The following is a 24,647-nucleotide window of genomic DNA, read 5'->3' as shown; positions in this document are numbered from 1 at the left end:
TTATAATTAGTTGGGTGTAGTCGTATGCGCCTGTAATCTCAGCTACTTGAGAGGCTGAGTTGAGAGGATTCGTTGAGCCCAGGAGGTAGAGGCTGCAGTGAGCCCTGATCATACCACACTGCACTACAGCTTGGGTGACAAAGCAAGACTCTGGCTCAAAACAAACAAACAAAAAACAATAAAAAGCCAACCCAAACAAAAAATAAGAAAAGAATTTGAAGTGGGCATTCTCCAAAAACATACAAATGGCCAATAAGCACATAAAAAGGTGATTAACATTATTAGTCATTACAGAAGTGCAAATCAAAACTACAGTAAGATACCACTTCACATTCACTAGGATGGCCGAAATAAAAAAGACAGTAAATGTTGAAGAGAATTGTGGACAAATCAGAACCCCCACATATCACTGGCTGGAACATAAAATGGTGCAGTCATTTGGAAAAAGTTTGGCAATTCCTCAAAAAATGAAACCGAAATATACCATATGATCCAGTAATTTCACTCCTAGGTATATACTCAAGAAAAATGAAAAACTATATTAACACAAAAAGTTTTACACAAATGTGCATTATTCATAATAGTCAAAAAGAGTAAACAACACAAATGTCCATCAATTGAGGATGGACGAACAAAAGGTGGCACATCCACACAGGAAGCATTATCGGGCCATAAAAGGGAATAAAGAACTAGTAATATGCTGGATGAACCTTGAAAACATTATGCTAAGTAAAAAAAGCCAGACATACAAAGTTCTGATATATGATTCCATTTATATGAAATATCCACATTATGTAAATCTGTAGAAACGGAAATTAGATTCATAGTTGCCTAGGCCTCTGAGGGAGATGGAGAAGGGTTAGGAGAAAATTGAGAGTGGCTATTCATGGCATGGAGTTTCTTTTTTGTGGAGATGAAAATGTTCTAAAATTGACTGGGATTATACTTACATAATTCTGTGACCATATTAAAAACCACCTGAATTGTATACTTTAAATTAGTATATTCTAAGGTTAAATATATCTCAATAAAGTGAGTAAAAAAAAATACTTTAAGAATCCTAGTACCTACCCCTAAACTGTTGGTAAACTATGTAAAATCAAAATAATCTCTTTTAACTCAATAAATGCATGTCTTCTCAAGCCATAATTTTAGAAGGTTTAATTTTAAAATTGCTTAAGTCTTACCCTCAATTCTGTAAATCGATGTGGTATTCATATATAATGAGCTCAAGAAAATAATTTACCTGAGCTAATTCTTATAACTTCCTTGCAGAGATATTTTCTTCAATAGTATTTATGTTATTTTTAAATCTATAGCATACTCAATTTTTCCTCAAGTGTGAAGCAAGGACCCTGATATCAACTCTGAGTTTTGAAAAAGAAATACTTTGATAAGCACATATGAAAGCTGGAGAATGGTACCTTCTCTGTGTTTAATTTTTGTAAAAATAATAAACAGTTTTGCCCTAATCCTCTCTGGGCTTATTTATTAACAGGGCATTTATTTGCTACTACTGACTTTGCAGCCCTGCATTTTAGTTATGTGTACTACTTTTTCTGTTTGGATTTGTTATTGTCTTTAGCATTATACCATTCAGTTCTTGAATGAGAATTATGAGGTTTTGATTGGCAGCCTTGTTTCCTAATAATTTGGGACCATTTTTTCCCCGCTTATTTTCATATATAGCTTCATAAGTGATCTTCTAATGCAGTCCAAACTCATTCAGATGCTCTTAAAAGTTTGTAAATTTTTAGTCACTAGCTATCGAGCTCATGTATCAAATACAGTGACTCCTTCCCAAGGCTCATGATGCCTATGTATGAAATTTTTCCAGGTATAAAATTTCTTTATTCTTATATGCTCATTACTCAACAGAAAGAAGCCAAGGCACAAAGAAGTACAAGAGTTCAAGAAAAAGGCATGATATATTTGCTATAGAAAATTTAACCACTAACAGTTTTCAACACAGAATACCCTGTTGAAAAAATGATTGTGTATATGGAATCCCTAAAACTTCCAACTGCAAATCCTACAAAATTCATCTTAGCCAGTAAAACATACGAGCTATATAGTATGGGAGTTAGACAACACTCACAAACAGTTGTGTCAAACACAAAAAGGAAAATTTATTTAAGATAATCCCTAAAATTGACTGGATAACAATAATAACTCGCATTTAATATGTCTTTACTATGTGTCAGGAAGTATTCTAAACTTTTTATATGCTTTATCCTACTTAATCCTAGGAATAACCATAGGTTATAGATACTATTATTATCCTTAATTTGACAGATGAGAAAACTCTGAAAAGTTAAGAAATTTGCTGGAGGTCACAGAGACAGGTAATGAAGTATTTGAACCCAGGCAGTATGACCTGTTCTTAACTACTATGTTTCATTTTTAGAGTGACAAAGGTATGTCCTATCCTATACCTTAGTCACTCTAAAATAAATACCTGAAGCCAGAGCCAAAACTTTTCACATGCCACCCTTGTCAATCCTCATCTCCCATTTTCCAACCTTTCTCAGTCATGTTAGTCTTTCCACGGTTCATCAAACTATGGTCGTTTCCAGCTCCATTTCCCCTTGTCCCTCATTCCCTTAACTTATGTAGAAAGTAGTCTTCCTTCCATTCTCTACTAATTAAATTTCTATCCACCCTTACTAAATTCTAGTTCAAACTCCAACTTCTTCCATAAAACATCTATCCACTGACACCAGTTGGCAACAGCTTCTTCCTTCTTTAACCTCTTAGAGTATTTATGGTCAATGCCACACATTTCTGTAACTGAACAAAGTTGGTAAGGTTTCCAACTATTAGATATGCATACCTTTTACCCAAAACAAGACTGTAGTCCTTTTACAGGAAGGAACAGTTCCTTTCTATTGCTTATAGCATCTTGGTTCTTCTAGAAATCTAGTACTCACTCTAAGTGACTATATCTAAGGCTTGACTGACATACTTATTTGGACTACCTTTGACTGGTGGCCAGGGAGCTACTTCTTCCAATTATTCTAATAGACTTGTTATGAAAAAGTTTTAGGATACATCAGCCTCTTGGTGTCATTAAAAAGGAAGCACAGACTAAGCATCAACCTTTCCTCCTAAAGTTTCCTTGAAATTCCTTTTGTTTGTTTTTAAAGATTAAAGCCTTGAGCCAGGCATGCTGGTGCATGCCTGTAGTCTCAGCTGAGGCAGGAGGATCACCTGAGCCTAGGAGTTCAAGGACAGCCTGAGCAACACAGCAAGACCCCATCTCTAAAAAAGAAAGAAAGAAGAAAGCTTTAATAACACTGGTAATCAAGAAAGGGTAAAGAAAGTGGACCAAAATTTTTGAGTAATTCCTTGCAACTGGAAAGCAGATGAGACTGGAGTAATGAAGATACAGCAGAGGACACCTAAGCCCAGGAGGATACCAAGGAGAATAAGTGCTAGTTTTCACAAAGAGAAGACTCAGAGATGCTACAAGCAAAGATACACAATGATGAAGAACTCATTAAAGAACTGTAATCAAAGCAGCTAGAACCCTTGGGTCCATCCTCAAAAGCAGCTGGCAGTAAAAGCTTGTGTATTTGGGCTAAATCCCAAACTCCACTCTCTCATTCTCTAAGCAAGTGAACTAGCTCCCAAAGAAGCCTTCTCCGTGAGCATTGCAACGAAGAGAGAAGCTGAGCAGTGTGTCAGATAACTCTAGACTCCCTACCACCCCAGCACCAGAAAAGTATGCAGAGGGTCAAAAATCCGTAACTGGGAATTAAAAGACACAGACTGTGAGGCAGGCGGATCACGAGGTCAGGAGATTGAGACCATCCTGGCTAACACGGTGAAACCCATCTCTACTAAAAACACACAAAAAATTAGCCAGGAGTGGTGGCGGGCACCTGTAGTCCCAGCTACTCAGGAGGCTGAGGCAGGAGAATGGAGTGAACCCAGGAGGTGGAGCTTGCAGTAAGCTGAGATTGCGCCACTGCACTCCAGCCTGGGTGACAGAGCGAGACTCCGTCTCAAAAAAAAAAAAAAAAGACACACACTGGCAGATTGGATAAAGAGTCAAGACCCATAGGTGTGCTGTATTCAGGAGACCCATCTCACATGCAAAGACATACAAAGGGTCAAAATAAAGGGATGGAGGAATATTTACCAAGCAAATGGAAAGCAATAAAAAGCAGGGGTTGCAATCCTAGTCTCTGATGAAACAGACATTAAACCAACAAAGATCAAGAGACAAAGAAGAGCATTACATAATGGTAAAGACATCAATGCAACAAGAAGAGCTAACTGTCCTAAATATATATGCACCCAATACAGGAGCACCCAGATTCATAAAGCAAGTTCTTAGAGACCCACAAAGAGACTTAGACTCCCACACAATGATATCGGTCAATATTAGATCAACGAGATAGAAAATTAACAAGGATATTCAGGACTTGAGCTCAGCACTGGACCAAGCAGACCTAATAGACATCTACAGAACTCTCCACCCCAAATCAACAGAATATACATTCTTCTCAGCACCACATTGCACTTATTCTAAAATTGACCACATAATTGGAAGTAAAACACTCCTCAGCAAATGCAAAAGAACAGAAATCATAACAAACAGTCTCTCAGACCACAGTGCAAGCAAATTCGAACTCAGGATTAAGAAACTCACTCAACACCACACAACTACATGGAAATTGAACAACCTGCTCCTGAATGACTACTGGATAAATAACAAAATTAAGGCAGAAATAAATAAGTTCTTTGAAACCAATGAGAACAAAGACACAATGTACCAGAATCTCTGGGACACAGCTAAAGCCGTGTTTAGAGGGAAATTTATAGCACTAAATCACCATAAGAGAAAGCAGAAAAGATCTAAAATTGACAACCTCACATCACATTTAAAAGAACTAGAGAAGCAAGAGCAAACAAATTCAAAAGCTAGCATAAGATAAGAAATAACTAAGATCAGAGCAGAACTGAAGGAGATAGAGACACAAAAAAACCTTCAAAAAAATCAATGAATTCAGGAGCTGGTTTTTTGAAAAGATCAAGAAAATAGACAGACCACTAACCAGACTAATAAAGAAGAAAAGAGAGAAGAATCAAATAGACGCAATAAAAAATGATGAAGGGGATATCACAACTAATCCCACAGAAATACAAACTACCATCAGAAAATACTATAAACACCTCTATGCGAATAAACTAGAAAATCTAAAAGAAATGGATGAATTCCTGGACGCATACACCCTCCCAAGTCTAAACCAGGAAGAGGTCAAATCTCTGAATAGATCCATAACAAGTTCTGAAATTGAGGCAGTAATTAACAGCCTTCCAACCAAAAAAGGCCCAGGACCAGACGGATTCACAGCCGAATTCTACCAGAGGTACAAAGAGGATCTGGTACCATTCCTTCTGAAATTATTCCAAACAATAGAAAAGAGGGACTCCTCCCTAACACATTTTATGAGGCCAGCATCATCCTGATACCAAAACCTGGCAGAGACACAACAAAAAAAGAAAATTTCAGGCCAATATCCCTGATGAACATCAATGTAAAAATCCTCATTGAAATACTGGCAAACAAAATCCAGCAGCACATCAAAAAGCTTATCCACCACAATCAAGTTGGCTTCGTCCCTGGGATGCAAGGCTGGTTTGACATATGCAAATCAATAAACATAATCCATCACATAAACAGAACTAATGACAAAAACCACATGATTATCTCAAAAGATGCAGAAAAGGCCTTCGATAAAATTCAGCAGCCCTTCATGCTAAAAACTCTCAATAAAGTAGGTATTGATGGAATGTATCTCAAAATAATAAGAGCTATTTTTGACAAACCCACAGCCAATATCATACTGAATGGGCAAAAGCTGGAAGCATTCCCTTTGAAAACTGGCACAAGACAAGGATGCCCTCTCTCACCACTCCTACTCAACATAGTATTGGAAGTTCTGGTCAGGGCAATCAGGCAAGAGAAAGAAATAAGGGTATTCAAACAGGAAGAGAGGAAGACAAATTGTTTGCAGGTGACATGATTGTATATTTAGAAAACCCCATCATCTCTGCCCAAAATCTCCTTAAGCTGATAAGCAACTTCAGCAAAGTCTCAGGATACAAAATCAATGTGCAAAAATCACAAGCATTCCTATACACCAATAATAGACAAACAGCCAAATCATGAGTGAACTCCCATTCACAATTGCAATAAGAAGAATAAAATACCTAGGAATACAACTTACAGAAGATGTGAAGGACCCCTTCAAGGAGAACTACAAACCACTGCTCAAGGAAATAAGAGAGAACACAAACAAATGAAAAAATATTCCATGCTTATGGATAGGAAGAATCAATATCATGAAAAATGGCCATACTACCCAAAGTAATTTATAGATTCAATGCTATCCCATCAAGCTACCACTGACTTTCTTCACAGAATTAGAAAAAACTACTTTAAATTTCATATGGAACCAAAAAAGAGCCCATACAGCCAAGACAATCCTAAGCAAAAAAGAACAAAGCTGGAGGCATCACGCTATCTGACTTCAAACTATATTACAAGGTTACAGTAACCAAAACAGCATGGTACTGGTACCAAAACAGATACATAGGCCAATGGAACAGAAAAGAGGCCTCAGAAATAATGCCACACATCTACAGCCATCTGATCTTTGACAAACCTGACGAAAACAAGCAATGGGGAAAGGATTCCCTATTTAATAAATGGTGTTGGGAAAACTGGCTAGCCATATGCAGAAAACTGAAACTGGACCCCTTCCTTACACCTTATACAAAAATTAACTCAAGATGGATTAAAGCCTTAAATGCAAGACATAAAACCATAAAAACCCTAGAAGAAAACCTAGGCAATACCATTCAGTACATAGGCATGGGCAAAGACTTCATGACTAAAACACCAAAAGAAATGGCAACAAAAGCCTGAATTGACAAATGCAACCTAATTAAACTAAAGAGCTTCTGCACAGCAAAAGAAACTATCATCAGAGTGAACAGGCAACCTACAGAATGGGAGAAAAACTTTGCAATCTATCCATCTGACAAAGGGCTAATATGCAGAATCTACAAAGAACTTAAATTACAAGAAAAAAACAAACAACCCCATCAAAAAGTGGGCGAAGGATATGAACAGACACTTCTCAAAAGAAGACATTTATGCGGCCAAAAACCATAAGAAGAAAAGTTCATCATCACTGGTCATGAGAAAAATGAAAATCAAAACCACAATGAGATACCATCTCACACCAGTTAGAACAGTGATCATTAAAAAGTCAGGAAACAACAGGTGCTGGAGAGGATGTGGAGAAATAGGAATGCTTTTACACTGTTAGTGGGAGTGTAAATTAGTTCAACCATTGTGAAAGACAGTGTGACGATTCCTCAAGGATCTAGAACCAGAAATACCATTTGACCCAGCAATCCCAATACTGGGTATATACCCAAAGGATTATAAATCATTCTACTATAAAGATACATGAACACGTATGTTTATCACAGCACTGTTCACAATAGCAAAGACTTGGAGCCAACCCAAATGCTCACCAATGATAGACTGGATAAAGAAAATGTGGCACATATACACCATGGAATACTATCCAGCCATAAAAAAGGATGAGTTCATGTCCTGTGCAGGGTCATGGATGAAGCTGGAAACCATCATCCTCAGCAAACTAACACAAGAACAGAAAACCAAACATTGCATGTTCTCACTCATAAGTGGGAGTTGAACAATGAGAACACATGGACACAGGGAGGGGAACATCACACACCGGTGCCTGTCAGGGGGTGGGGGGCTAGGGGAGGGATAGCATTAGGAGAAATACCTAATGTAGATGACGGGTTGATGGGTGCAGCAAACCACCATGGCACATGTATACGTATGTAACAAACCTGCACGTTCTGCACATGTACCCCAGAACTTAAAGTATAATAATAAGAAAAAAAAAGAGGTTTAATTGGCTTATGGTTCTGAAGGCTGCACAGGAAGCATGGCACTGGACATCTGCTTGGCTTCTGAGAAAGCCTCAGGAAGCTTACAATCATGGTGGAAGGCAAAGCGGGAGCAGGCACAACACATGGTAAAAGCAAGAACAAAAGACAGAGAGTGGGGTTGGGAGGTGCCACATACTTTTAAATGACCGGATTTCACAAGAACTCACTATCACGAAGACAGCACCAGGCCATGAGGGATCTGCCCCCATGATCCAAACACCCCCCAACAGACCCCACCTCCAGCACTGGGAATTACAATTCAACATGTGATTTGGGCAGAGATAAACATCCAAACTATATCACGTGGAGACAGAGATTTAGCGTTTCTAACAAGCTCCCAGATGATGCTGATACTGTTGGTCAACTGACCATACTTTGAGTAGGAAAGGGCTAGAAAATCACTTCCTTTTCAGTACAATATCCACCTCTCTAAACCAGTCTTATCAACACTCCCTTAATCAAAAGCAGCACAGCAGTATGCTAGCTGGGGAAGAGGGAAGAAGTAACTCTTTTAAGAGCAGAGCATGATCCTTACAGTTGACAGACATGAATTCAAATTCCAGTTCCGCCACTATGTAGCTATATGTCATTGGGCATATCACTTAACCTCTCTATTTTTAGGTTTCCTCATTTGTCAAACAGTGATAGTATTCTACTTCATAGAGATACTGTCATGATTAAAAATTAGTAATGTAGCAAAGCATTTAGCTTGCTACCTCCACTAGATGGTCTCTATGCCTTAATTTAACCTACATTTAACTGCCAGGACAATATCCCTCAAATCTGCATCCCTCACTTCAGTATACTCCTTCAGGGATCTCTTAATGACTACCAAATCAAAGGTAAATTCCTTAATTTGGCATTCAGCTCCTACTATAAATCATGTACCTACCTCCAAGACCCCCTCCACTCCTTCCTATTCAACACCACCTCTGGTCGTCACCCATATCTTCTCCACGCAGATCACCTCACCTCACTGCCACCATTCAATTTACTAATTCTGAAATGTGGGGACACAAGCATTTAGTGCTCTAGGGAATGTCTAAGCAATTACCTGGTTCAAACTCTTCATTTCACATACCAGACAATAAAAATCCAAAAAGGCCTAAGCAACTTGTCCTTGACAATAAAGTTATCATCAATTATAATGAAAACCTGGTTTCTGAGCTTGAACTCCAAAAGTTCTTTTCAGTTTTCCCATTCTCTGCAACAAACCTCAAGACCCACATAAAACTCACTTAAATAAAAGGCCCTCCCTCCACAATCTCTTAGAATTTAGGCATAAAGTTTATGCTGTGGTTTTTTTGACAGGATGCTAAAACATATGGCTGATTCAGTCAATACATCAGGAAGTAAAATCAATGAAACCAACTACTTGCCTGGTATAGACTAAATCAGTTGAATATTGTAGCACGTAGTATTTATTATTTTTGGAATCTGGTTTAATATAACCTAGATTGCCAGTTACCTTATTCTAGGTGATTATCTTCTCCTGCCATCTAGATTACATTTTTCTTAAAAATAGGAACTTTATCTTATTCACCCCCAATTGCCCTGTCCAAGTATCTTGTTCTCCTCTTCATGTACTGTGTAAATAACTGCTAATTTGCTGAATTAAAGATGCATTATTTTTCATAATGTTGAGTTTTATTTAACCTTTGCAATCTTTCATATCTAGTCCACTTTGTTATAGTATCATCTGTCCACTCTGTTCTATTCTGATGAATTTTCCCGATCAATAGCATAAAAACTTAGAAAGATAATTCTCAATGGCTATGTGTTTTATTTACTAATATATACCTTTGTATCACAAAAATATTTTACATCTGTGTACTTTATATCCCCAATTGCACAATACATACCTTGAGGATTAAAAATATGTCCTCTACTTTCTGTCATTTCCTCAACTATAATCCCTTCCCTTCCACTAAAATATTTGAAACTGTGCTATACACATAGCACAATGACTAAAATAATCATTGTTATTAAACTGCTAAAACATATATAAGCTAGCAATTTGGCATATTAAGATAACCCAAAAATTTTAAAAACAAGAGTGAAATGTTAATACATGTTATATATGCAAAAATATGTGCAAGTTGCAAACTAATTAAATTTTTTAGAACAAAATACAAAAGATAATTTTATGTGTCAAAAATATGATAGTGGGTTAAAAACACCCTAAATGCTAAGTTACTGAAAAATTTTTTTTCTAGTTTTCAACATTGTTTCATACTTATCCTAAATGCTAAGTTATTGAAAAAAACCTTTTTTTCTAGTTTTAAACATTGTTTCACACTCTACTGATACGAGAGAAAAGTAAAACATCTATTTCGTGGCTTTTGTAAGAACTGATTAGTGCTACACCTAATTTTACACAAAAAAGGTCTTCCTCAAAAATTTGGTACATTAAATTTATGTTGTGCACATGGACAGGTTTATATCTAAGCCTGTTTTAGACACTTTCTAAGAGCTAATTATTTATAGGCAACCTGGAGACAATCTTTCTAAAGAAATCTGTTGGAAAAAAATGATTTACATGCTTTATTAATCCAAATTTTTGTACACTGGATTTTTGTAAAGTATACCAAAAAAACATTTTTAATATTATAAATTATGATAAAAATAGTTCAGCCTTTTTCTTAATCCCTGAGATTTAAAAAATAGTTCCATTCCTAAAAAAAAAATTTCTTCATACAAACCTATGTCTTGCAATGCCCACAGCCTTTCAGTAACCTAGGTTATTCAGAAATTTTTCGTTAGAAAGACACCAGGACAATAAATGACTGTTTTATATTTTCAGCTTCATTTTAGCCTTCCTGTATTCACACCCTAGAGGTTTCAGATTTTTATCCACAAAGTGATTATGGTCTAGGACTGAATCAGATTTGTAACAAACATCTACTGGGATCCTTTGACCTATCATCGACAGGCAGAGCCAATACATATCTTCTAGCTCACTGAATCCTTTCACCTTACCTTAGGGATTTTCCACAGTGCTATATAGTTAGAAGCTTTCTTTCACAAATGACAAAAATGAATGAAAAATGATTTCAGAATAGAAAAATGGAAACCCAAGTAATTATATGGTGTCTAAAGTCTACTCTCTATCTACCCACCTTAGTGCCTAAACATTTTAAAGTGTACAGAAAGGGATATTCTTTCAGGTTGTAAATCTCATTATCTTTAACTTTATCTGATTACTGACATGCACCATTTATATTGAAACTCCAATATATCCAGCCACATGATAGCATAAAACTTCCAACAGTGATCTACAATAGTCTAGAAACTATTATCATTTTTTTGTTTTCCAGAAAAAAAAAAGCATAAAGCTAATAAAATGAAACTTCTAATAAGTATACTTTCTTCTAAATAGGATATCAAAATGAAACTCTAACAGCAGTCATGCAATCATTTATAAATAAAATACAGACTCTTATTCTTTTTCCTAAAAAGGTAATTTGGCATGTCATTCTCTCTTTTTTTGCTATTGGTCTCAAAATGTAGTTCTTCTCAAGAAATATAAAACATAAGAAGCATTTTCAAAGAGGGAAAAGAAAAATTTACAAAGTACAATATTTTTAAGCTATGAGCTATACAAAAATCTGTCACCATCTATGTTACAATTCTAGTAATCAATAAGGTACTTTTTTCCAACGTACAACTCAAAAATCAATTATATCAACTCTTTTGTATAGAGAAGCAGCACACCTTTCAGGCAACTAGTATTAATGAGTAGACATGACTATAGAATCTCCATCTGTTTCTCTGACAAAGCTGTGGCTACTCTAGTCTCTCATTGAAATTCCATTAATCTGGTGTACCAAGGTCCAATGCGAAAATCAAAACTGCATCTAACCCTTTATCAGCTCACAATAACCTACAAGTGAACTCTGCCTGTTAGCATGCAGCAAGTTATGATTTTGCTATCAATCAGGCAGTTGGCCAATAAAAAAAAAAAAAGAGGCAGGCTGAAAACAACGTACCTGGCAGGGTTTGGAAACTTTCTTTTTGTTGTTTTCATCCCCATTCAATTTCTATACGGTGCTTGGACTTTGTAAGATTATGCATTATTCTCCTTGGCTGTGATTTAATTGCTACCAGCAATCAAGTCGAAGCATCACTGAAGTGTGCTTGAATTTCATTAGAAGATATAACTTATGCTACTTTCCTACAGTACCTAATAAACCATAAAGAAACCAAAACACATATGGCTTGAGGGAATAACTGGAAAATTAGGTGGCCATTTGGGAACTGAGTGAACTTTTGAACCAGAGGAACAGAGAAAAAGAAATATTAAAGCAAAAGACAGGCTTGGAATGCACATAGAGATGTGCAGGTTTGACCTTTTCAGTACCTTGAAAACTACATTAGCATTATGAAAAATACATATCATGTTTAGAGTTTATAACCCATTGAGGTTCAGATACTTTGTTAGTGCCTTCCATAAGGTAAAAGTCAAAAGGACAAAACAACAATCTGATTTGACAAAAGGCCTTTTGGTGACCTGTGCTAATTCGGTTATGCTTATTGTTAAATGCATTATCTTTTTTATAATTAATATATTATTGGACTGAGGTCACATAATGAAGCAAATTTATTCATCAAAGGAAAGAGAACACACACAAAATCTAAGCTGAAGAGAGAAAAACTGATACATTGAGATGATATTTTAGAGTGAATATTAAATGTCCAAGTGGTAGTTTAAAAATTTTAATAATGATATTCTTAGAAGAAAATGTGAAAGTATCAAAAATAGTATTATTTATATATCAAAAATGAGTAATACTACAGGTAAAAGTTTTAATCTGCTCAAGAATTGCTTAAACACTAATGAATAGGCACCATTAACAAAAAAACTTGATGTTACATATAAATGTTATTAAATAATATTTAAAATCAATAAAATAACCTTTTAACAACAATCTTTTAGTGTATTTCCTGAATATCTGGTTATAAAAATATATGATAAATTATTTACTATTAAAAAGAAAACACAATAATGTAAATGCACTATAATTTAATAATAATTTACTTTTTCTAACAAGCTACTAGAGGATTTCTGGCTCTCATAGATATTTAATTGTTGAATTTCTTTTTAGGTTGCAAATTTTTCAAGAATACACATAGCACTCCCCTGTATATCAAAATATTTATGCTATTTTAAGAAACTATGTATATATAGTCTATGAATATATTCTCTGCATGTCTCTTAGTATAAATATTCTGTCTGTGTGTGTGTATACACACATACATTCATATATACCAACATTTTACAGAGAAATAAAGCAATTGTAATGTGTCTGAAAAATAGTAACACTTAAATAATAATTCATTGTTTTGCCTGAAAATATTATTTCTTTGATTATAAAACATTTTCTAGTAGAAATGCTTTTGAAGATGAGGTTGGAAAGGGTAATGCTCTGTTTTGGTGAAGAGAAAAGAAATGTTTATCTCTTTAAAAGACAGAAAGTGAATATAACAGCAAAAAAAACCCTCCCTTTAAAAATAGAAATTAAATGTTTGCCGAAGCATAAAATACAACATAAAATAGATATGACTATTATTGCTACACTTTGTACAAAGTTCTGGATATGAAAAAAGATTGTTTTGTACTGAATCAGTGGTTAGAATGTTTATCACTTATGCATGTACTTGACTTATCCCTGTTCTGCAATAGACATAATTTTATACCTCATAAAAGCAATTTATGTTTCCAAAGGGAATAATCTGGATAACATAAAATGTGGAGTGCTCTGTTGCAGGAAGCATATTTTCATTCAGCAATTGTATTTAGAGATGGAACTGCACAGTTTGATCATCACATAGTGGCAGAAGGTATTATTCATTTCTATGTCTATGTGAAACTTTGAGTGCTACAAATTAATATGCATGACTAATTTATCGATACACACTCTTAATTTATAACTATATATTACCCTTATAAGGTTTCTATAATGCAGATGTACCCAATGGCTATAACAGAGAAAGTACATACTCCACTAAAAACAAGTTTCATAACTTTGGCAACATTCAATAGCTTTTAGAAATTACTAAGAGATAAATTTATTACTAATTCAGTTAATACAAACACTGCAATATTACTGCATAATATGGTGCACTTTTAAGTGACAATATAAAAATGAAAATGTGTATTAAAAGAAGCATTTGATAAAAACCTGTCTCAATGTGAAGAGGCAATGTCGGAAAATTACTTAATATTTTATTAACTCATTTTGTATAAAGTTTTCAGAAAAAAATAGATCAAAAATCTTTTTTATTATTTATAAAATAAATAATACAGTAAGCCTTTAAGTAGCACAATAAAATCAAGCAAGAATCTGATAATATTAAATTAACTAACAAGCTGTTACTAATAATATTCATATGATGATACAGGCACTCTCTCAAAAATTTTAGTAAAGAAAATTTCCAAGAAAAAGAACCAACTACATACTTAGGAAAACCTCACTAGAACCACTAGAGAGAGCTCTTCTGTTCCTTAAAAGGTTTTGGTAAAGGTAAGTTAACCGAAGCCTCTATGTTCATCTGCTTTCTCATAAAACTAACACCTATATATATATAGCATTGTTTTGTGTGAGTGTCAGAGTTATGTGGGAAAATGTCACATACCATCAGAGGTGGCTTCATCGTCTTTATCATATCGTTCTGAGGCCAATGAAATAGTGTCTGGAGGCCCAGCAAAAGGGTCATCATATTCTTCCCCATCTTCTGCATCACCTGTTAAAAAAAAAAAAAATCAGAGAACTGCCTTTTATACTTTAGCCATTTAAAGTAATGTTACTTAATGTTAATGTTACTTTGTTAGAAGAGGTAAATTCTACTAGTAAATTGAGTCACTGTCATGGAAAAACAAAGAAAACTTTTAAAACTAGGTAAAAACAGGTCTTATTTTAGTTTATAGCCATTGTAACTTAGACATAGTAAGAGTTTTTGAAGGTCATTATACAATTGCTTATTTATGACACAAAAGGATACAGTCCAAAATTATGAATGATCTCTACAAAGAAGAATCCAAAAAGTAGAAGCAGGGTAAAACAGAGTGTATATCCAAACAAACAAAACCAAAATAACAGTAACAACAACAACAAAACCCAGGAAGCACAACAGAAAACATAATACAAGTAACTCCATTTACCTATTCAATAATTTGAAAAATTATGATGAGAAACTAATAATTTGAAGCTGTATGAATATTTTGTATAAAATCACAGGATTAGAGAGGATTAAAAATAATCTGCTGCATTTTCCAGAGCACAAATCTTTTATAGAAAAAAACTGCTTTAAAATTTTCATAATCTTTTTAAATTCAAGTAAGGGTAATTTACAAACTAGACACTTTCAGTTTCATTCAATGGTATGTTATTATTTTTTAATGTTCTGGCCAGTTTCCTACTTGATTTTCAAATCCTAGGTTCGTTGATTGATTTTTTGATTGATTTTTCTATTTTAGGCTAATTAATCTCCACAAGATCTTGTGGTTTCAATTTTTTCCATATAATCATTTAAAATAATTTTTTTAAAAAAACACAAATATCTGCTAGCCCAGTTACACATAAGCATTCATTTCTCACCCAGACTTCACAACAAAGAAAAATGTATGCTTAATTCTATATTAAGTATTTGACTGTTGAATTCAAGTTACCTGACAGAAAAACTGCCACCTCAGGGATTACCCTTAAAGCACAAGGAAAATTCCGATAGGAACCACAGAGTGCCTACAGTATTACTTTTGAACCACAGTTCCTGGCAGATCCAGATTAATGCTACTTGTCTCTCCAAAAGGGTATCTGTGTCCTCTGACACATTTGATGGGTGTCACCCTATCTGTTACCACATTTTTGGTAGAGAAAATAGCCTCTCTCAAGACAACACTGTCCAAATAATTTTTTAAAAATACATATTCCTATTTCCTTATAATTTTGCCACTTCATGAGCAATTGTCATCAGAGACATCTCTCATTAAGACGATAAGGGCAGAACATAGAGATGGCTATATTGTCATCCTTAGGGATTCTACTACTAGGTACAGTAAATATGGTGATGTTACTCCCACAGTTAAAATTCTAAGGAACACATAAGTACTACTCATTCTTTGGAACTTAATTTCTCTTTCTTTTGAGATGTTCAAAGTCCTTTTCAGAACACTCAATGATCCCTCACAATATTTCTCTTATGAAAAGAAGAGTGCTAGGCTGGTGGCAGTGCTCACGCCTGTAATCTCAGCTACTCAGCATGCTTGAGGCCAGAAGATCGCTTGTGGCCAGGAATTAGACACCAGGCTAGGCAACATAGCGAGACCACATCTCTAAATAAAAATAAAAACAATTAGCCAGGCGTGGTGGCCTGCACCTATAGTCACATCTGTGGGAGGACCGCTTGAGCCCAGGAGTTGAGGCTGCAGTGAGCTATAACTGCACCACTGTATTCCAGCCTGGGCAACAGACCAAGACCCCATCTCTAAAAAATTTTTTTTTTAACAAAAGAAGAGTGCTCTGATTTCAAATATAAGGTAGGAAGGAACTTCATAAAGTGCTAGTAAACATGTTTTGATCATGTTACGACAGTTCATGGAATATGTACCAGTAGGGATCAAGAAATTCTCAGTTACTTTTAGTTGTTAGAGTATCTTTACATTCTTAATGAAATTAAGAATTTTTGTGGTATGAATTTTCTAAGAATATTGCATATCTCACACAAAAAAAATCTTGCTGCAAAAAAAAGTATTAGGATACTTCAAAAACATTACTAGAACTTAGCATGTGGCATATTTTGCTATTATGACTATTTAAAAAGAACAGTAAAACCAAATAATATATAGCAAAGATTTTGAAAAAAATTCAGATATTCAGGCTTAAATTATATTAAATTCTATGTGGAAGTAAACAGAAAAAATTAAAACTTAGTTTTTAAAATTAGAAGTAGTTTATTATCCTTTGATAACATCCATCATTATGTGTGCATATATATGTGTGTATATATGCATTTATATACACATACATACACACAAATGCAAACACCATCCTATATTCAATGAATATGTATAAATATATACATACATATCAACAGTTCATTATTAAAGCTATAAACTCAATAATATCTGAGTAAAGAGTATTTATTCTACACAAACTGATCACTAACAGGTGAAAGACCTGAGAGTCTTTCATGGTTTGGTTTTTATGAAAGTCATGGTTTTGACTTTTATAGGAAGTCATGGTTTCGGTTTTTATTTAAAAAAATAGGCTGGGTGCAATGGCTCACGCCTGTAATCCCAGCACTGTGGGAGACCAAGGCAGGTGGATCACCTGAGCTCAGGAGTTTGAGACCAGCCTGGCCAACATGGCAAAACCTCGTCTCCACTAAATATACAAAAGTTAGCCGGGCATGATGGCAGGCACCTGTAATCCCAGCTACTCAGGAGGCTAAGGCAAGGAGAACTGCTTGAACCCGGGAGGCGGTGAGCCAAGATCATGCCACTGCAGTGGGCCAAGATTATGCCACTGCACTCCAGCCTGGGCAACAGAGTGAGACTCCGTCTCAAAAAATCAAAATCAAAATAAAAATAAAACACTTTTGGGTTATATATTAAAATGAAATTGTCTTCAACTTACCCATTCTAAGAATTGCAGCTAATTGCAAGTATTTTTTTTTTTAATCAGTGTGATGTTTATATTTACCTAAGACAAAATGAATTAAGTACTGCTACTGGCTTCATTTCTTCCTTATTTTTTTCTCCCCATAATCCTTTGAATTAACTCAGAGAGCACAGAATCTATATGCTATATATACAGGGATAGCCCCTTTTAACCTGCATTAAGTTGAAAGGACACATCATTTTTCAAGATGGTCTTCTTCATCTTACCATTGTTCCAGTGATGGTCCATCCCTTTTCCTCCCCCCTAATTTTTTTTCGACCCAATAAAGAGTAAAAGCTGCTGTCTTATAAGGAGTTTTAACTGAACGCAGGGGTTACTGTTGAGTAGTGCAAAGCATTTTTCCTCCCAAGGGGCTGAGTATTTGTAGTTATACCTGCAAAGACTTCTATAAATTAAAAAAAAAAAAAAAAAGGTTCAGCTTGCATTTATGTAATACAAAACTGAACTCCAAATCAACAATAGGCATCGGGTAAACATATCCAATATAATTTACAGACATAAATGAAAGCATTACAGCTAATCACACATCTAAAGAAAAGCACGCTCAAATGAAATGTCTATAGAATCATTAGTTGGCAGCCATTCTATTACAATCACACATAATGTCAGTGGTGCTGTGAGCCTGTGCCACTGACAATAGCATAAATTTTGCATCTCATTTCTGTGGTCATAAAATTAATGATCAATTTAAAAATACTTCTTTGTAAAAGTTATTGCACAAAGAAAAGACATGAATGTGTCCCTGTTATGTACTCACAAGGATAATTACGGGGTTGTTGCTCATTAATACTGTTTCTTGTTTCCCTAGAAAAGCATTTGATTTATCCCACAACTTTCAAAAGTTTAATTAACGATACAAAGTTAACAGAATAAAAGACAATGATCCAAGACTTACCTTCCTATAATTTCAGTAGTAACAAACATTACAACAAACTCAAGGTTTAATCATACTACAGCAGAATATTTTTCTGAAAAACATTTTTAAATTTATACTAGCTGGGATCAAATTACTATTAGCCATTCTTTTTGATATGGTTCATTATCAATTAACATTTTCCCAAATGCCTAGAGATGTAGCCCAACAACAACTGAACAGTCATAATCTCTACAACCATTGAAGCTGATTTACCCAATTTTTTGCTTGTTTTTTCAAAACAGTCCATTTTAAACACAATCAGGTAAACAGGAAATGAAGTAACATACAGCTTGAACATTCCTAAATCAACAGAACTCCAAAATGCTCCAAAATCCAAAACTTTTTGAGTGTCAACATGACAACACAAGTGGAAAATTCCATGCCTAACATCATTGCTTTCTGATGGTTCAATGTATGCAAACTTTAGTTCATGCACAAAATTACAAGGTGTATATGAAACATAAATGAATTTAGTGTCTACACTTAGGTTCCGTCCCCAAGATAGCTCATTATATATACGCAAATGTCCCAAAATCCAAAATCCGAAACACTTCTGGTCCCAAGAACTTTAGATAAGGGATACTACTAAACCTGTACCTAAAATCTGAGTGATAACCATTCCTTCTTACTGAAAGACAAACGGGGAAAAATTACTCTAGTGAAAAAAAATTAATTTCTAATTCTCTACATAGTTCACTTGTCTAATTTTTCAAGTAATAATATATAGCTAAATATACATAATTAAGCATTTAACTTGTCATTTCTTCAGGAAAAGTTTCATTCTTAAGGTTTTGAAGGATCTAGGTTACTGAAAAGAAGATTCTCCTCATAATTCTTCTACAATAGGAGGGCATGCAAATACTAAAGACAACTTCTGGCACAAAACTGGGGCAGAGCTTTAAAATAAGAAAAAACCATTTTTCAAGCACTGCCTGTGAAATATACTTCTACTACTACAGGTCCCATCATTTCAAACATGCTTAAGACATTTGTACAATGGTGGGGGTAGGTGGTGGAAGGAAAAAGCTGTGAATTATTTCCTCAGATTTCACTGTGGAGTTATCGTTCAACAGAAAACACACTATGTTAGGAAGGGTAAAAAAAGGAAATTAAACATCATCCAAACTTCAGACTTTTCTGCTATTCTTATTCTGCTATTCTTAGTCCATTAATAAACTTAAGAAATAGCATGAGTGAGAAGGTCAAAGGAAACTGCTTTCTAAGTAAATCTATGCATATTTAACAATATCAATAAAATCTTAAGGCAAAATCTATTTTTTTTTTTACAATTAGAGCAAACAAATTTTAAAGGAGAAAATGAGACTTTTATCTGTAGCACCTGAAGCAGTATATTCCCCTTTTTCAAAACTGTAGACACTAGGCCGGGCACAGTGGCCCACACCTGCCCGGCACTTTGGGAGGCCAAGGTGGGCAGATTACCTGAGGTCAGGAGTTCGAGACCGGCCTGACCAACATGGTGAAACCCCATCTCTCCTAAAAATACAAAAAATTAGCCGGGCATGGTGGTGGATGCCTGTAATCCTACTCGGGAGGCTGAGGTAGGAGAATCGCTTGAACCTAGGAGGTAGAGGTTGTAGTGAGCAGAGACCGCGCCACTACACTCCAGCCTGGGTGCAAGAGAGTAAGACTCCATCTCAAAAAAAAAAAAAAAAAATGTAGACACTAACATTTTACAAATTTGAAAAAAAAACTCATGAAACATTTGACTAATGCTAATAAATATGACCTTCTTTTAATAATTGATAATTTTCCCGCAAATTGTTTGAAAACTGAATTTATGAATCAAGATTAACTTAAATCTTGACAAACGAAGTTGAATCTGAGAATATGCATTAATATTTATTGAACACCTACTAGGTACTTTCACATTATCTTATTTCAGTATATCATTCTATAAAGAAAGTAATCACACCTAAATCATCTCTGGAGAAAACCGAGACTAATACATGATCAAGACACAACTATAGCCAAAATTTTTTTATCATGTACTTAATATATACAGTATTAGAAAATTCTACTTATTAGTCAATAACAGTATTTACTAAATAGTAATATATTCTCATTGCAAAAATAATTATTTCAAGTCAATTAAGAGAACTATGACCTTGTTATGTGATAGAGAACAATGCTGAAATAATCACATAGCATAATTCCAGTGCATGAAGCCTAAATTCGGGAGGATACTTTATAATATGAGGCAATATTGCAAGTAAAAAACTAAGGTTAGAAACTAGGTTATTCTGTCGGCCGAGCATGGTGACTCACGCCTGTAAGTCCCAGCACTTTGGGAGGCCGAAGCGGGTGGATCTCTTGAGCCCAGGAGTTCAAGATCAGCCTGGGCAACATGGCAAAAACCCATTTCTACAAAAAAATACAATACACAGGCAGCGTACCTATAGTCCCAGCTACTCAGGAGGCTAAATGGAAAAAGGATCACCTTAGCCTCCCAAAGGAGCTGGGGGAGGCTGAGGCTGCAGTGAGTCATGATCACACCACTCCACTCCAGCCTGGATGACAGAGTGAGATCCTATCTCAGAAAAAGAAAAGAAAAAAAGAAACTAGGTTATTCTGTCCCGTACAATACTTTGAAGGATATAAGAAGGCACTATCTGTTCCAGATAAAACACGCAATATTTCAAATGAATAACAAGGACTAGACTAAGCAAGGAGTGTTCTAGCTGATTAGATTCAAATCTTTCCTAAGTACAAGTAAAATTAAGGAATTTAGAAAATCAGCTGATAATTATTCTAAAGCTGCAATTTGTCAGATCTCCTCAATAGGGGAATCAAGACTTGCACATATAAGGATAAAAGAAGAATTTTAATAAATGAAAAAGAAAGTTTTAAAACAATAGCTTTCTATGGAAATGAATATAAACAACTGAAAAATTAGCTTAATACACAAGCTTCAATATCTAGAAGCCACTGTAATAAAACGAGTTTCAACCAGTGTAAACTATTCTCACCCAAAAAAATGGAAATACCAAAAAAATCTCCTAAGATCTATGCAGCGTAGTGTTTCAACTACCATATCAACTCAATTAATTTTAAATTTTACGAATTGACAGCCAGGCATGGTGGCTCATGCCTGTAATCCATCACTTTGGGAGGCTGAGGCAGCTGATCTCTTGAGCCCAGGAACTCGAGACCAGCCTGTGACACGTGGCAAAACCCCGTTTTTACCAAAAAAAAAAAAAAAAAAAAAAATTCGCTGGGCATGGAGGCAAGCACCTACAGTTCCATCTACTCCAGAGGCTGAGGTGGAAGGATCATTTGAGCATGGAAGGCGGAGGTTGCACTGAACCAAGATGGTGCCACTGCACTCCAGCCTGAGACGCAGAGTGAGACCCTGTCTTCTCAGCAAACTATCACGAGGACAAAAAACCAAACATCGCATGTTCTCACTCATAGGTGGGAATTGAAAAATGAGAACACTTGGATACAGGAAGGGGGACATCATCCACCGGGGCCTGTTGTGGGGTGGTGGGGGCGGGGAGGGATAGCATTAGGAGATATACCTAATGTAAATGATGAGTTAATGGGTGCAGCACACCAACATGGCACATGTATACATATGTAACAAACCTGTATGTTGTGCACGTGTACCCTAGAACTTAAAGTATAATAATTAAAAAAAAGAAATACCTCAAACTGTAAAATCTGTATTGTTAAATCTCAGGATGGGAGATTATCTAGAGTAGAAGGGAAGGATTTGTGAAGGAAGTAAGGAAGGATGATACACATCTGTGTGCATTAGAGAAATTAATAACCGACTTATTAAATATGAATAAATCTGAATTAACTCTTTTTATTTAAGAACTCTCTACCTGGTCCTTTTTTTCCCCCCAATAGTGACATCAAAATGATACTTAACTGTCATTTAAAATACATATATGCATGTATGTAAATAAAATAAGGGTGTAAAGGTAGAAAGGAAGAAAAAAGTTATGTTCACAATGTGACCCTACATTGACTAGAGAAAGAGAGAGAGACAAGAAGGAAGAGAAAGGACGGGAAAACAGCCAAAAGGAATTCTGCCCAGACCTCCTTGGATAAAGATAATCCAAAACCTCAAAGGGAAAATGTAAGGTGGAGAAAAGGCAACACCACCAAAACATACTTAGAATTGAATTTACTTAATGTGGAGACCTGAAAATAAATTCCTATTTTTAAAAAGAGATGTACTATATATTGAATAATTACTTTGCAACTATTAGGTCTGTACCCTTTACTATGTCTAACAAAGTACAGGAATAGTCTTTTTAGAACAAAGCTGAATACACTTTGAGTATACAATGGCATAAAAGTACTCAGCTCATATTTCTCCAAGGTATACATCTAATTCATCTACAGGCTTACTTCTGAACAGGCACTCTTCGTGATTAGTTAACTCAATACAGCAGTATTGAACTACAAATGACTTATTCAGAGGAAAATGATTATGAGCAATCTCTAAATTCTATGCTATTTGAACTCCATTTTATGCTCATTTTTCAATTTCTATCAAATACCATATAAATTTCCATTCTCTTTAGAGACAAAAAAATGTATCTCAGTAATGTAATTTTAATATCCACACACCTGAACGAAGTCTAAAACAAAATACCAAAGGGAAAGTTTCTACACTATTACTGATCCACATGCAATTACACAATTACTTCATATCATGCTTTTTTAGCTTAAAAATTTTAAATGTACAAATAATTAAGCCACAAAGCACAATGCAAGTTCAATAATCACTGGAAATAATATGCCTTTTAAGAGAGGCAGAATCTGATATCTAATATTCTTCCATAAAGTATACTATATAATAAAAGTTATCATAATTAAAACGCATAAATTCATTTCTACATTCGTCTAAACAAAATGTAGCATAATTAAACCCATAGTTTAGGATTTCTTGTAGAGCACAAAAAAAAGTGGGCACTTACAGGGAATAGTTTCCTGCTCATTTCTTTAAGTGTTAAAAATCTTAATATGAAAAAAAAAAATCTCTTCTCATTCCCTTCAATCATACCAATCTTGATGATCTAATGTGAAAATAAACTGTGACTTCCTTTTAATTGATTTTAGGTTTGTCTGGTTAAGTCCTTTGTTTATTGAAACTGTTACCACCTTCTCACTTACCAGTTGGCACAAATATGATTTACTCTGGGATCTGCTATCTTCAGTTAGAAGATGCCATACTGTGTGTCTTCCTCAAACCCAGAATCTAGCTCCATGGAGGTTAACTAACCTCATATTGTAACCCTCACACCAGCATCCACAAGCTGTATGTCATAACCTATGAATAAGTATCATGGAAGTAAGGGCCACACCCATTTTCCCTTAAAGAACTGAATATATAAAGTAGTAGGAAGTTCCTATACCTTTCCTGATCTGGTTTTCAGTCTGCTAAGCAGCTGTCTCTCAAATCTAGAGGGAGACAATCAGGTTATCAGCATTCTCACATATTTCAAAAAAAATGAAACTGAATTCCCTTCTTTAAAAAATGTCTATGGCCCCTATGTATTCATATCAAAATAACCACAAGGAAAATAAAAACTTTCACTTGAAAAAGATTTTATTGTTTGTTCTCAAACAAAAATTTATACTGTTTTCAAAACATCCTTCAAAAACATTACCTTTGAGCACTCAGTCACAGGCCCTTCTCCCACCACCACTATAAAATAATCTCTGCAGTGTTAAATGGCAGTGGGTTAGTATCTCACCTCTGCTTCACCAAGTTATTCCATGTGTAATTGCACGTTTTTACCTTTCCTAACAAATTTCTGCCACAATGTACTCCAAGAAACACAAAACCTAAGAATGTTAAATGCCTAAGATTTCTGCATCAAAAGACTGTGCAGAGTAAATTCTGGATATACTTTATAATTTTCTTCTCAGCAGGGGGAGCTAGCACTCTCATCTTGAAGGTCTAAGTATACATTACGGAAATCTAAATTTTAATTCCAACTATCAAATTTCAGTATGTGTTAGATTATCCTATTGAAAATCTCCACAGAGGAAAAAAATTTTTAAGT

General features: G+C 35.0%; 1 protein-coding gene across 5 annotated transcripts in view; it reads right to left on the bottom strand.

Moving 5' to 3' along the window:
• The window catches only part of SKAP2 (src kinase associated phosphoprotein 2), a 259,980-nt gene that overhangs the window by 172,590 nt on the left and 62,743 nt on the right, over positions 1-24,647 (bottom strand). For all 5 annotated transcript variants that reach the window (XM_054559360.2, XM_054559361.2, XM_024249834.3 and 2 more), the window contains one exon: positions 14,644-14,751. In XM_054559360.2, the coding sequence (XP_054415335.1) occupies positions 14,644-14,751 (108 nt within the window). The remainder of the gene's footprint in view (positions 1-14,643; positions 14,752-24,647) is intronic.

This window comes from Pongo abelii, chromosome 6 (genome assembly GCF_028885655.2).
Source record: "Pongo abelii isolate AG06213 chromosome 6, NHGRI_mPonAbe1-v2.0_pri, whole genome shotgun sequence".
NCBI classification, from domain to species: Eukaryota; Metazoa; Chordata; class Mammalia; order Primates; family Hominidae; genus Pongo; species Pongo abelii.
Note: the sequence above shows the minus strand (reverse complement) of the source record. Positions and strands in the feature narration are given on the sequence as shown.